At 36.0% G+C, this 13,494-nt stretch overlaps 1 protein-coding gene across 1 annotated transcript in view; it reads right to left on the bottom strand.

Moving 5' to 3' along the window:
- The window catches only part of CDC14A (cell division cycle 14A), a 67,081-nt gene that overhangs the window by 32,170 nt on the left and 21,417 nt on the right, over positions 1-13,494 (bottom strand). Inside the window, 1 exon segment of the mRNA XM_052802642.1 lies at positions 6,708-6,787. Within this exon segment, the coding sequence (XP_052658602.1) occupies positions 6,708-6,787 (80 nt within the window).

The following is a 13,494-nucleotide window of genomic DNA, read 5'->3' as shown; positions in this document are numbered from 1 at the left end:
ATAGCAGTATTCTAATGTTTTTTAAAGAAATGCAACACACTGAATTAACATCTGAAAAACTCACACCCCCATCTATCTTTTGTGGCAGAATGCAGTAATGTAATGAAACCATAAACAAACTAGATATGAATGACAGTACAGCATGGTAGTGAAATAACACCTGGAAGCAGTGGCTTAATATTACCTAATGCTTCAAGGGAAAGCATGATGTTTGATGAACCATGGCAAATACTGAGCGTAGTATATCAGACCTTGCCATAGTCTCTCTCTTTCTCTCCCTCTGCCCCTCAAGTATTTTCTGGTAAGAAAACACAAGCAAATCATAAAAGTTCCTTCTACCGTAATTTGGAAAACAAGAAAATGGAACAAAATCTATGCACTTTTTTCCCCTTAAAGCCACAGCCATTTTTATTTTAGCACTCCCAATTCTTTTCAGGATAAATCCAGGAATATATTTATTTTTCTTTTCTAGTTTCCAAAAGTACAACTGGCTGATTAGAATCAATTCCATATGCAAACCCCTTTCTGAAACTTTACTGCTTTATGCTCCAGAATCTTAAACTAAGCTATCTACAGATATTAAATTTTAGGTGTAAGAACAAAGAAATTAATCTGGCAGAAGTTTTATGTATAATCCATGAGGACTCTGTATGCTGGATCCATTGATATAGTAGAGCAATATCTGAAGTACAGGTAAAGCCAGTGCTTGTGGACTCAGTATTAGGAGATGAAACCCAAGTTACTAGTTTCAGAACACACAGCAAGCAACAAAATGCACTTTACAGAGTTGTTTTAAAAATTAAAACAATGTAAAAAAAGTAGTTTATTTATGAAGCAAAGTTGCAGTTTACTTACGAAGTGACATTTTTTTATATTCAATCTTCCTATCAAATAGATGATTTCATATTATTCCAGAGAAGTGTTAGTATTCCTTTAGAGTTCAGAGCATTTTGCAGAAGTATTAGAGAGGACAGATGCTTAATGCCAATCTTACTGCCAACTACACATCTAGAAAGGCCTTGAAATACTCAAAAGGCAAAGATTAAGAGTTTACTGTGACCTGATTTCCTGAATGTTTTAAATAAATTACTTGAGTAAAATATCTTTCTGTTTAGAGGGAGTTGTCTAAGGTATTTTAAGGCACTGATTATTTTGATTCTTTCTTTGTTAAAAGCAAAACCAAACCAAATCTCCCCCCCCCACCGTCACCTAGATAACTTCCTCCAGGCTGAGGCTGAGTTATCAAGTTCTTTTTCTATCCCAGAGAAATCTGTCAGAAGTCATGTCAAATCATTAAGTAGCTTTGTAAATATTTAAAAACCAAATTTGATCTTATTTTCTGAATCCTCCTGAATTAATACATTTACTGGAGAAAACTAAATAATTAAAAACTAATGAAGAACAGCTAGTTCAATTTCACCATTCTTTGTGTCAACCTGTCTTCCTACTGATTTTGTATGAGTTTCCAGACCACGGATAAAAATATTGGATACTGTCAGAACTAGTACTAATCTTTACAAAAATCCTGTTAGAAATACAGCTATTCTCATACTGCATTGACATGAGAAGTCAATTTTATAGCACTAGATCCACCAACATGCATTTTCTTTCTACCAATGACAGATATACTGCAAAAGTTTTAGAGCACTAATTAATACTAATTTTAGCTTGCATAAAATGCAATCGATTCTGAATGGGTCACACTTTGTACCACAGTAAAAACAAATGCAAGCACTAACAGTTATGAGGAAGAGCACTGTAAAGAAAAAATACCTTTACTAACCTTGAAGAAACATATAATTTTAGATAAAATTAAAATTAATTCCGGACATTCTTCCTATTTAAACTTATTCTTCTCCTTTGTTCACTGTACACAGTCAGCATCCTATCCTACAGAAAACTAATGTATGTGCTTACATTTAAGACAGTAGTCATTTTTAACTTACTAGGACTACTTACGTGCATACAAAAAACTTTTAGATGTTTTCACTGGTGGAAACCAAGCAATATGGATTTCAAATGTTATACCTTTTTGTTCAACTCGGAAGTTTGTGTTTAAAAAAGCATAGAAGAGAAAGGAAGTCCTCTTCATTTCAGAATACTGGAACAGAGCACATATAGAAATCTCCTTCACAGTTTCACAGTACAGGTGCTCAGACTTCTGTTGCCGATCCCATTATGGTATTATTCCAGTCTTTTATGGCCAAATACATAACCACCTTGATTTTCAAAGTGTTTTACCAACTATTACCTGATAGTACTCTATTTTCTTTCAGAATGAGAAAAATGCGAATATTTCCATGAGATACAGATGTAGTATAAATCTGAGCCAGCATTAGAGCTATAAATCCCACATCCGATTTCAGTTATTGTAGCTGACCTCAATACTGCATAATGCTTTCCCTTTCACCAAACCTCTAAACACTGTCAATAACAGTTTGTTTCCCCAGCACTTGCTGATAAAGAAATAAAACCCCAAAGCTACAAACTAAAACCTAGCTCTGAAATTCATGTCTTATCTACAGACTGAACACAATAGTACTAAAATATATTTGCTTTTTCTCTTTAATAGAAAGCCAATACCAAGTAGTTTGAAGTAATCTAAAACTTAGTTTCACAGTAGGAAACTGGTATTTATGATAATTTTAAATGGTGTTGGCACCATTTTCTTAAATGGAAGTGAGAAGAAGTGAGAAGTACAAGATCTTCAAGAGACTAGATTGTCACCAAGTGACAGTGAATCAGCAAAAAATAAGATGCAAGTGTCTCAAGGACAGTAGTGCCTTATCCTCCTGCTTTGTCTTTAGTTTTTCTATTATAAAAACAAGCCAAAAAAACTTCCATGTATCTTTTAAGAGGGGTATTCTGATTTCCTTCCACCCCTGAACAACATCTGCTGAAGCTGTCTTTAAATGAAATACCAGCTGAAGATCTAAGCTGATTAAGGGTTTTTGAGGTCACTGAGCTAGATGAAAGTAGATCAGTTTCCCAGTGATCACTTCATGTAAACATGCCTCACTACTCCAGAAAGAATCTGACAATCCTGCAGCTTCTGCCTATTGAAAGTTGTCTATTTTTTTCCAAATAGAAGACACTTCAGATATCAAAAACCAAAACTTGTTAAATAGTCAAGGTGTAACACCTAATTGATCATTGCTTACTGATAAACCCTTGCACTTGAAACCAGAGATGACCTATATATACTATGGAAGTTACATAATATCCAAGTTCCAGGGTCCAAGAATAAATTCAAGTCAATAAGTACTGAATACCAATGATCAATATCTCAAAGTATTTCCTTCCTAGACCTTAGGATAGGAGGGAAGAGGTAAGACATTTGGGTTATATTTTTCCTTGTACGTAAGAGTCATTTTAGTCCTTTTCAAGACATTAAAGATGTGGAAGGAGTGCAAACTTGCTCATAGCACCAACTTGCTTATTCACAGTATAGCTTGATGCCAAGCAGATAGACTACCTAAGGCAGTGCTACTGCTTCCAACATAGGTTTATTTGCTTGAGCCTCTGTATCATGCTGTATTTTGCACCAGAGATGTCTCAAATGTCTTAGAATGGACAGGGGGAGAAAATCAGCCCAAAGGCCTTGGAAAACCAGGGAAGGAGGAATGAATTATTTCCTCCTCATTCCCAGCTAATCTAAGATTGTCCCACTGCAGGCCCTCATCAGATCTACTTGCCCTTCTCTCAGCCCCTGTAATTCTTAAGCTCCTCATGCATCTGTTCCAGCCTCTTCCTATGAATTTAACTCCCAAATATCTCCTCCCTAACTATCAGACTCCCCATTTCTTACCTAGCCTCCTATCTAGTCAGGATCCTTCAGTTTATTTCCTCACTCCTCTTTGTCTCACTTCCTATACAGCTAGATTACACAGCCTTCTTTCCCAGCAGGACAAACTATACCACAGGTAACAAAATCTGCTTAGGCTCTAATCCAGTGCCAAGACCTGACAGAGTCCAAAGCAGCTCCAAAAGAAACTTAAGTGTTTTCCAGCCCCACGTCACGTAAGAACACTCAAGAAATCAAGATGTTTAATTCTTCTAGCAAAAGCTCGTAATGCTATATTCCTTCTAGAAACAGCAAGACTCTGCTCAAGATTGCCTCCCTCCCATCCTCTAAAATAGCCAAAGCTGCGTGTTAAAAAAAACCCAGAACCCCCCAAAATGTACCAAAACCCATCCACACCACACAAAACCCCACAACCTCCCAAAGAAGCTTTAGTTTTAGCCAACCATTTATTTCCCAGCAACCCAGGGCTTGAAGCACACGGACAAAGAATGCAGAGGATTTATGTTTCAGAAGACTGCCTACTCTATCCATTGATTGACCTCTTCTCCTGAAGCTGACTAATGGAATGAAGCGATCATAGTTTTGTAATCATTTTGACAACCCAGACTGCAAAAACTGAGTAGTCCCTTTGCTGGACATGGCCTTGTTCAATGTTTTCAGTTAGTATTCTCTCCTCTCAGAAACATGAAATGCTCTTTGTATATAACATAAAGTTATCTTTGGAAAATCTTGCCATTTCTCGTATTTTGTGACCCCTCGTTTGCTGATCCCAGAGTAGCCAACTATTCTATTCTGGAATAGAATTTTATGAGTTCAAACTCACAAGGATTTGCTTTGAATAATTACTTAACACTTAAAATGAAATTGTTTTGTGTCATTAAATTTGTTACTGTGGTTCTTATCAGCCTCACAAGAAGTCACAGAGCCAATTACTTTCACTGCTCCCTACCAGTCGAGCAGAAACACCATTTTTTATTATTATTACTAATATTATCATCATCATTATTATAAGGAATTGGTTGCAAGGCAAAGGTCTATAGCCTTTGGTTTGAGGAAACAGGGTCATATGAGACTGTTCTGCAAACACATTATTCCTCCCAAGTTTTCTGTCTTACAGTTTTGGGATATGACAACTAAGGTTCTTTGCTTTGTCAGAACCTCTTTCCTACACACCTTAATCTTTACTTTGGCAGGGGACAAAGGAACCTAAAGATACAGCAATTTACTGTAATTCCAAACAGTATATTTCTTTAATCGGCAAACAAGATACAGCTATTCTCAGGTAACACACATCCTCCACTACTATGAGTTTTGCTTAAGCTTAAGATTCTAAAAAATTTAAGTCACTTTAGTATTAAAAGCTATTATATGAAAGAAATACTCCTGCCAAAGCTGAACCACTGAGAATCTGATATGAAAGGGAGAATCAGGTTTATTTTTTTTAGACTCCACTGAAATGCTACATAGTAATCCCCAGAAGGAAGGGAAAGACTGCAGGGAAATACTTCACTTGTTTCCCCAAAATGATAAGGAGACAGAAGAATGTATTGACACAGTTTCTGTGCTCAGAATAATAGAGTTTGCTTCAAAGAACTTCTTGTAGCAATTTTCCAATAGCTGAACCTTCTGTAAATGGAAAGGACCAATGTAATTATTTCAAACTGGGAGAAGATCAGGAACCAAAGAATCTAAAAGTGGAGAAAACTATACATTATGTTTTCTTTAACTTAGATCGTCACTCCTGTATTTTATATAGGATTTGGAGATGTTAAAAAACACTGACATGTTTAAAATAACTCATTTTTTTAATGCATTGTACCAAGTATCTTTAATTAGCTGAAAAAAATAGGGATATCAATAGCTCAGTAAACTTCTTGGGCTTTGGAGAGCTATTGATGACCAGGTCAATCCATATACTCTCTGCCAAAAAAACCCTATCACTGATTTGATACCTTTTTTAAAAACGTGTTCGGTGGTTTACGATTTCATAGTCAAACTGGTCTTTACATACAAATCTACCATCCCAACAGTTTACACTGTATCCGGCTCCTGTACAAGCTATGAGAAGATGGACAATCTGAGATTCCTTTGCTGAGTGTCTGTAGAATCAGATGAATTTGATATAGACAAGGTAGGTCTACATTTACAAACGCGTTGGCTGACAGTGAACACTACTTGTAAAATGCTGACTCCCCTAAAAAAGAAGATATTGACCTTCTTGCAGTTGCCTTCTATTGCCATCATTTGCATAAAAATACTGTGAGGTATTTTCACTCATAAAGCACAAAGGCATTTCATGGTCCACACCAGGAGAAAAATCTGGAAGTCTCTTTATTAGATAGGCATGATAGCTAAAACTCCTCAGATTCAAGTCTCAGTATGACCTTAGCACAGAGGATAAAGACAGATTGATAGAAATTATCTCCAATTCATTGAAAACAGAAAGGCAAAGCAATTTAATAACTTGAACATCAGTACTTGTTCTGTAAAATAGAGAAAAATATAACAGCATAAAACCCCTTTCATTCATTTAAGTCTAGCTGGTTAGGTACTAGGTAATTTAAAAAATCTGAATTATTTCCAAATAGTAAAACATGATACATGATGAAGAAAAGTTTTAATTGCTGAATCACAAACATGCTAAGAACTGTTTTCAAAACCTGACATTTTGCAAGATTGGGAGTCTTACTTAAGACTTAAATCAATCTAAATGGCTTTATTACTCCAAAACAGAGCAAGTAATTCCACCAGAAGTAAAAAATAGTTTTTCTGGAGATCAGTCATTTTTATACAATGTCTGTATCAGACATGAAACCCTTTTTTGGGAAGGCAATCTGAAAAATTTATATTCAGCAAATTCCAAAACACAAAAAAGTTAGGCCCGTTTCTCATGTTCACATACCTAAATGGAAGATACGGTGGATTAGATCCAGACAAAAGTGTTCTGTAAGCTTCTTCTGGTGTTTTCTTCAAGTATATTACCTAAAAGAGATGGGGGGAGAGGAGAAAAAAAAATAAAATCAGCCCTCAGCCTGAAAAAGTCATTAACTACATGTAAGCTTCCCCCCAGCCCACTAAACTCCTAAGAATGCATACTATACTCCTTCATGACCAACTCCTATGACATTTACAGGTCAGAAAAGACATACCTACACAAAGTGAAAGATTCAGAAATCAACAGAAACTGGGATTTCTGTTTTGTGTCATTCCCCTCCTTTAAAAAAAAAATTAATTAAAAAAAAATAAATCACATGGTGCTGCAACTGAGAGACTTTAAGACAGACTCAACATCATACTAAGATGAAAAACAGGCATCTATACTAGGAGTTCTCTGTCCAACTTCACATAAGTCAAAATATTATCACAGCAGATGACAAAGGAAACATTTCTCCACCACAGCTCAGTGGAAGATTTTCCAACACAAATATTTTTTGATTCTTAATTGTCAATATCAAACTACTAATTAACAAATTAACAAGCTGAACCTGTTACTATGAGACCAACATATAGTTAATGTAACACCCTAAGACAAGGCTCATTCTGCTATTGCTGAACACTATCAGGTGCATGGCCCGGAGTAAGAAATTAGAATACAACCACATCTTGTTGCATTTCAGTTCCGATTAGTACAGTAAAACTGGTCCTTAAAATAAATCTAATTTGGAATACATATTAGGCAAGTGCATTATTTACAAAAAAAGACTTCATCCAGTTTGGAGTGGCATATTTCATGCGCACAAATATGTTTTGCAAACAAATCCACACAATTTTCCTAGCCATTTCCCCCCAACTCACCTTACAACCAGCCCCTACATGGCTACTTTTTAGCTCTATGCACATTTAACTTGAATATAAAGTATTCTAATAATTATTTTCTTAACCAAGACATAGGTTAGTTCCCGATCTAAAAGCTTTATTCAACTTTTGACTTGAGCACATTAGAATATAAGTAAGTGGTGGTCACTCCCAGAATATTTGTATTCTGTAAGATGTCAACATAGTAGGTAGATTTTCTTGCATTTCTTCCTCAAGCATGGACAAGGCAAACAGAAAAGACAAGGATAAATCAAAAAATTGACTCAAGTAAAACAGCCTAAAAAACTCTTTGCCATGACGCAATGAAAAGAGGGTCCAGAATCATCTGTTTTCCAAATACCACCTATTTCACTGCTTTGAACAACTAGACTAATTTTGGACCAAACCCCTCTACGCAAACTGATTTGCCTTCAAAAGATAAATTCCCTGACATGGAGTTGTACTTCAGTCTCGTTCTCCAGCATTGCTGCTCCACTCATCATGGTCACACTGATAGCATGGATCAGTATAATCAGTACCCAAAAAGACGAACAAACCTCACTTATCTTCAAATGTTAAATCTCAATACTGCAGCAGCGTCAATATTGCTGTTTCATTTAGCAAAAGCGCCCAAATTACATGTTTCTCAAAATTAATGTCCCTGTATTTGCCAGAACTTCCATATTCCCCCCTCCTTAATCTCTGAAAGCAATGCATCCTTTCCACCATCAAAACAGACCACAATTTCTATATGAAAACCATTCCATTTGTTCTGTGTTATCAGAACAATTGTTTCTAACTCAATTATTGGAATATTTGTTGTTGGGGTCAAACCAGTGATTACTAATATTGGAACAGATTGAGAGATTTACTTAATGGATGTATGTATTTACTTAATGCAAAAGGTAGAGTGGCCCATTTCTTTTTATTTTTAAGCTGTAACGGTCTATCTACAGCAATGATTGCTAACTAATGGTACCAACTTCATGTTTTCAACCCCTGCAGCATAGCAATGCTATCCTGCTTTCACAGTTATTTGTAAAAGACTCTTTTAGTTTGTGACGACTTCTTTATATTTCCTTTATAGTCCCCCTCACCACAAAGGTTTTGCATTTAAGAACAATACATCCTTGCAATAGATTTCTGTGGGGGGTGTATTTCAGAGAAAAATACTGATTTTATTAATGACAATTAATGTCAATAATCACATCAATTAGCTTACATTTAAAGCCTAAATTCCTGCTTATAGTGAAAAGATCCTTAGAGGGTAGTTCAGAGGACTTCAGGGAAAGATGAGTTTCCATCTTACACAGTTAGGGAGTCAGAAATCTGAAGTAGGGGCAAATTTGTACTACATGAACGTTTTCCCAATGCTGCAGTTTTTATTTCACAGAAGTTATGGTACTTCAAAGCTGTCTCTGTTCAAGAACCAAACACTGCTAGTTGTCTGTCCACAAAGCTCATAATAAAGACAGCAGGTTGGAAACAGGAAAAAGACATTAAGAACACAAAAGTAAGGAGGAGAGGGAAAGAAACACTGAACAGAGCTCCTGAAAAAAGTCAAAAGTATCGCAGATGTCAAGAATAATGCAATAACTGAAGGAGGAACGATAATGAAATGGAGAAGGAAACACTACAGTACATGTCTTCAGTACTTAAAAAGTAGTGATATCCATTAAGAAAAACTGAGGAGACCATTTTCTGACTCATCTTTATCAATGAAAACTCAGCAACTGAAACTTAGCTTCATTTTTTAATCTGATGAATCTTCAGAGTGCTTTCATTCTGCAACATATACAAATAAAAAAAAAAAAACAAACAACACAAAGAGCCTGTTTTGACTAGTTTGTATAAATTGAACCTGTATCTAAGAAGTAATGTGAATAAAAGCCTTTAAAAAAAAAAAAAAATCACTTTCCAGATAGTAACTATAGTAACTATTTTCTTACAAGAGTTGTTTTACAAGGGACAAGGTTCTCCTCCCTTTCCCCACTGTCACTACTGTAACTCATATCATGTGGCACTGCTACCTGTAAAAAACTGATTCAGCAAATACTGAAAATTCTCAAATTTTTCTTTCTCTAACATTTCCGTTCTTATGTTCTCAACTTCCTGAATAATGAGGTGGTTGAAAGATAAAGATCTCTACAGTTGGGACACTATGCAGGCACATGACATGTAGCAATACTGGGCACATACACACTGCCAAGAAAATTCATACCATATGTCCTAAAAAGTTTACAGAACAAAAAGGGAATTAGTATTTTGCAAGTCCACCTTAACACTCATCCACAATATTTCAAATACAATTTGGATTCATCTTGTTCCCACCCGTACCTGCCATTTTCAAATTAGAAGCATAGGGAACAGAACCACCCCAGAGCTGCTAAGTTATCCCAAGAATTCTGTGAAGCCCATCTAAAGCAATCTGAAGGAAAGTGTTGCTTGAAACAACAGCGGCTGTACACACTGCAGTAACTGAAAAGCCTTTGTACTTGCTGACCCTCCAAGGGAAGGATTATGGATTTGAGTAGTGTGATATGCTTAGATTACAAAAGAACAAACCCTTAAAGCTTCAGGTAGGGCTGAGAAGTCTAATTCATATTTTTAAACTAGGAAAAAACTCCACTGCCAGCAAATGACTGAACATGTCACAGTAGTTCACTATTACCCAGTCATTTGCTGTAATAAAATTACAAACTTAAGAATTCAACAGCTTTTCTCCCTTATTGGCATTACAGAAGTCTAATAAAAGCTGTTACTACCAAAATACACACTTAAAGTAATTGTGAGAAAGAAATATGACCCGCCCATCTGCTATCTACAAGGAAAAGGAAAAAGAGCTCACTGGATCTCTTTTCAGAGTTTGCCACAGTATGAAAGCATTGTGTTTCACCAGGAGTGCTCAAAAGTCAGATTTTGGTCCACTAATCAAGTTTTGATCTTTGAAGAATTGCAAGAGATAACTACTAGGTAGACTACTAGTCTTCTACAAGGGTAGAATTAAAGCTCTAGGTTTACCAGGAGGAACAAGTGTCATACATATATGTTCTCTCTTCCCCCTGCCCCATTTCTCTAGAAGTACAAGAGCAGTCACTTGTACAAACAGACTAGTATTCCTCCTGCTCTTCTCCCCCAGGGAATTCAAACCTTACTAGGTAGCAGAGTACACAACCAGGTAGGGGTTCCTTGGTTTCCAACCAGAAAAGAAAGAATATGGAAAGAGGGACCCAGCCCCATTCATCCATATGTTATCAGACAGGAGAAAATGCACTCTCCTTCAGAATTTCTCCAAGAATGAATTCTTTGATGACAAGTGGGGAGTTCATGTAATCACTTCAGTATAATTCAGTTAAACCTGCTCCCTCTCACCCCCCTAGAAACTACTAGGGACAAATTGAGTCAAACCAGACAACTTTAGTTTTGGTATGCATGAAAGTACTTGTAATACTACTTTAAAACAATTTTTAGACTTTTTTTTCTTTTTTTTTTTTTTTTTAAATCAACTGTTGTGGAAGACTACATAAAAAATCCCAACAACTAAAATAAGTCTCCAAACAGATTAAGGGAAAAACAAAGCAATGCTACCTTTAAAATATTCTCTGTGGTGCCTGGTAAGACTTTGCAAAGCCTAGTAGCACCCTGTTTCTGACATCACTGAACAATCTGTGTTGTAGTCTTGGCCATTTAGGAGGAACCCTGAACTTCTCTGTAAGATCAGTGAAGTCTGTGTGTTCTTCTGTTCTTGTAACACTTTAAATATTTTTTTCTTCTTAATCTGAATTTTATGACAGAAGTAATCTTCGCAGAATTCTTAAAAGCAAGGGCAATAATTTAGCAACTGGACACGATTAGCCCAAATGTACTGAAAGTCCATTGTAAAAACTGAAATTTAGAAAACGCATCTTCCTAAGATGCGACTTACAAACAGGCAAGCTATTGCCAATAAAGTTTTAAGACTTAACTTTCACTTAAATTTATGACTCTCATTAAAGTATTTTAATAGCTATAGGGTATTTCAGTATAACATATCTAAGAAGCTGTTTAATGGAACAATCTAAGTTGCATAACTACCACTGGAAACCCATTCCTAGAACCTGATCCACAGTTTTCCACGTTTCATTTTACACTTAATATTTTAACACCAGGACAAATAAAACAAGACTTCTCAATTAACTTTCACACATTGGTAGAGTTCATAGCTATAAGACTTTCTGGTCTCAAAAAGCTTGTATAATCGAAGAAGAGACATACAATCTAGAAGGCCTTAAATCAAGGAGTATATATGTATCTATCACAATTTGTGATATTCAAATTGTGATAGATCAAATTGCCAATTACACACAGTTCTTTTACTGAAGAATACAATTAGCTTCCTTCAGGTCAGGAATCGCCCTGTCACGTAACCCAAGAGCGTACATCTACTGCATCTGACTGAATGTAGCATTTACAGGTAAAACACTCCAAAAATGCAAATATTATTTCTTGAGTGTGAAATGAATATGCCTGGATTACAAAAGCTAAGCTTCTGCAATTAAAAAACAAAAATTAGATTATTAGGTAGATCATAAATAACTTTTTAGAATAAACAAATATTCATTTTATTAATTTATTGGCATTCGTATCAATCATAATAGAACAAGGTGAATGAACTCCCATGACACTTGCAAGTTTAGGAATATACTTCTATAGAAATAATTCTGGGATGACATACTTATGTAACATTGGATATCTTTGTGCAAACTGTTTTCCAATGTTATACTAAGTTGAGATGAATTGGAAAGTGACTGTAAGGTGTTTTCAACATGAGAACAAATACTTTTTTTGTACTGGTAACACAGTATTAGTAAAAAATTATTCTTGGTACACAGTATGTTCAATAATCAGAAGATACTTAAAACATCTACTAGTCTGACAGGAGAGTAACAGTATCAAATGCAGATGTAGATCACTTGCATGTGCTAACAATTAAGAGCTATAAGCAGCTTAAAACAGGCTAGGGTAGGGTTAAATGTGCATGCACTTGTGGCACACTAATTTACCTTATTGTACACATAAGCAACCAACTCCTTATGTGATGTACCACCTGATATCCATTACAAAGTACACAGTCACACCATGGTACACATACTATGTGCTCCCCATCTCGGCTTTCTTTAGAGGGGTTTCTGCTGCCCTCCCCCTGCAGTGCGTGTGCTTATCCCTAGCTTTACCTGCTGAGCAGCTCCTTCAAATAAGGACTACCAAATATAGCAGACTGTTCCCATGTTTAAGTCTTAAATACTGTAAATATGGCACAGTCTTACTTAGCTGATCAGTCCTCTACTTGAAGGTCTGTCTTGCACCTTATGTACCTCCTCACTTTTCTGTTCCTACAACCTGTCTTTGCAAGAAGTTCTCTTTCAGTAGCACACTCTCCTTGGGTCTAGCTAATACTGATAAGGGCCTTTTAACCCCTTATCCAGAGAACCGCTACTTAGTTGAGATAGTCATATAACAACAACTTCACAAGGGGAATAAAAAGATAATCTTACCCTCTTCGAAATGCCAGTGTTCTACCCTTTCCAAGGCTTCTAAGATGTATCGGAAGGTGAAGGCAGGATCAGACAAAAGCAATCCAGTGAAGGCAATTATGTTGTAATGATGTTGTAATCTACATATGTGCTAGATGAATGTTCTTCTAGCTATAGGCTTAATTAGACCAGCTTTAAAACACAAAGTGAATCTCTCTAAATACAGACTGGAGACACAATGATGCAAACAAAACAAAAAGCAGTCTGAATGGAATGACTGAAGTTCCTTTAGAAACTATAGTGTGGGAATCATTACTGAAGATGCTACAACTTGGACAGATTTTGGATCTGAAGGGACTGCAAAGCTTATAAAGATATGCT

This window comes from Harpia harpyja, chromosome 11, assembly GCF_026419915.1.
Source record: "Harpia harpyja isolate bHarHar1 chromosome 11, bHarHar1 primary haplotype, whole genome shotgun sequence".
Taxonomy (NCBI): domain Eukaryota; kingdom Metazoa; phylum Chordata; class Aves; order Accipitriformes; family Accipitridae; genus Harpia; species Harpia harpyja.
The sequence above is the reverse complement of the archived record's forward strand: the minus strand, read 5'-3'. Positions and strand labels throughout refer to the sequence as shown.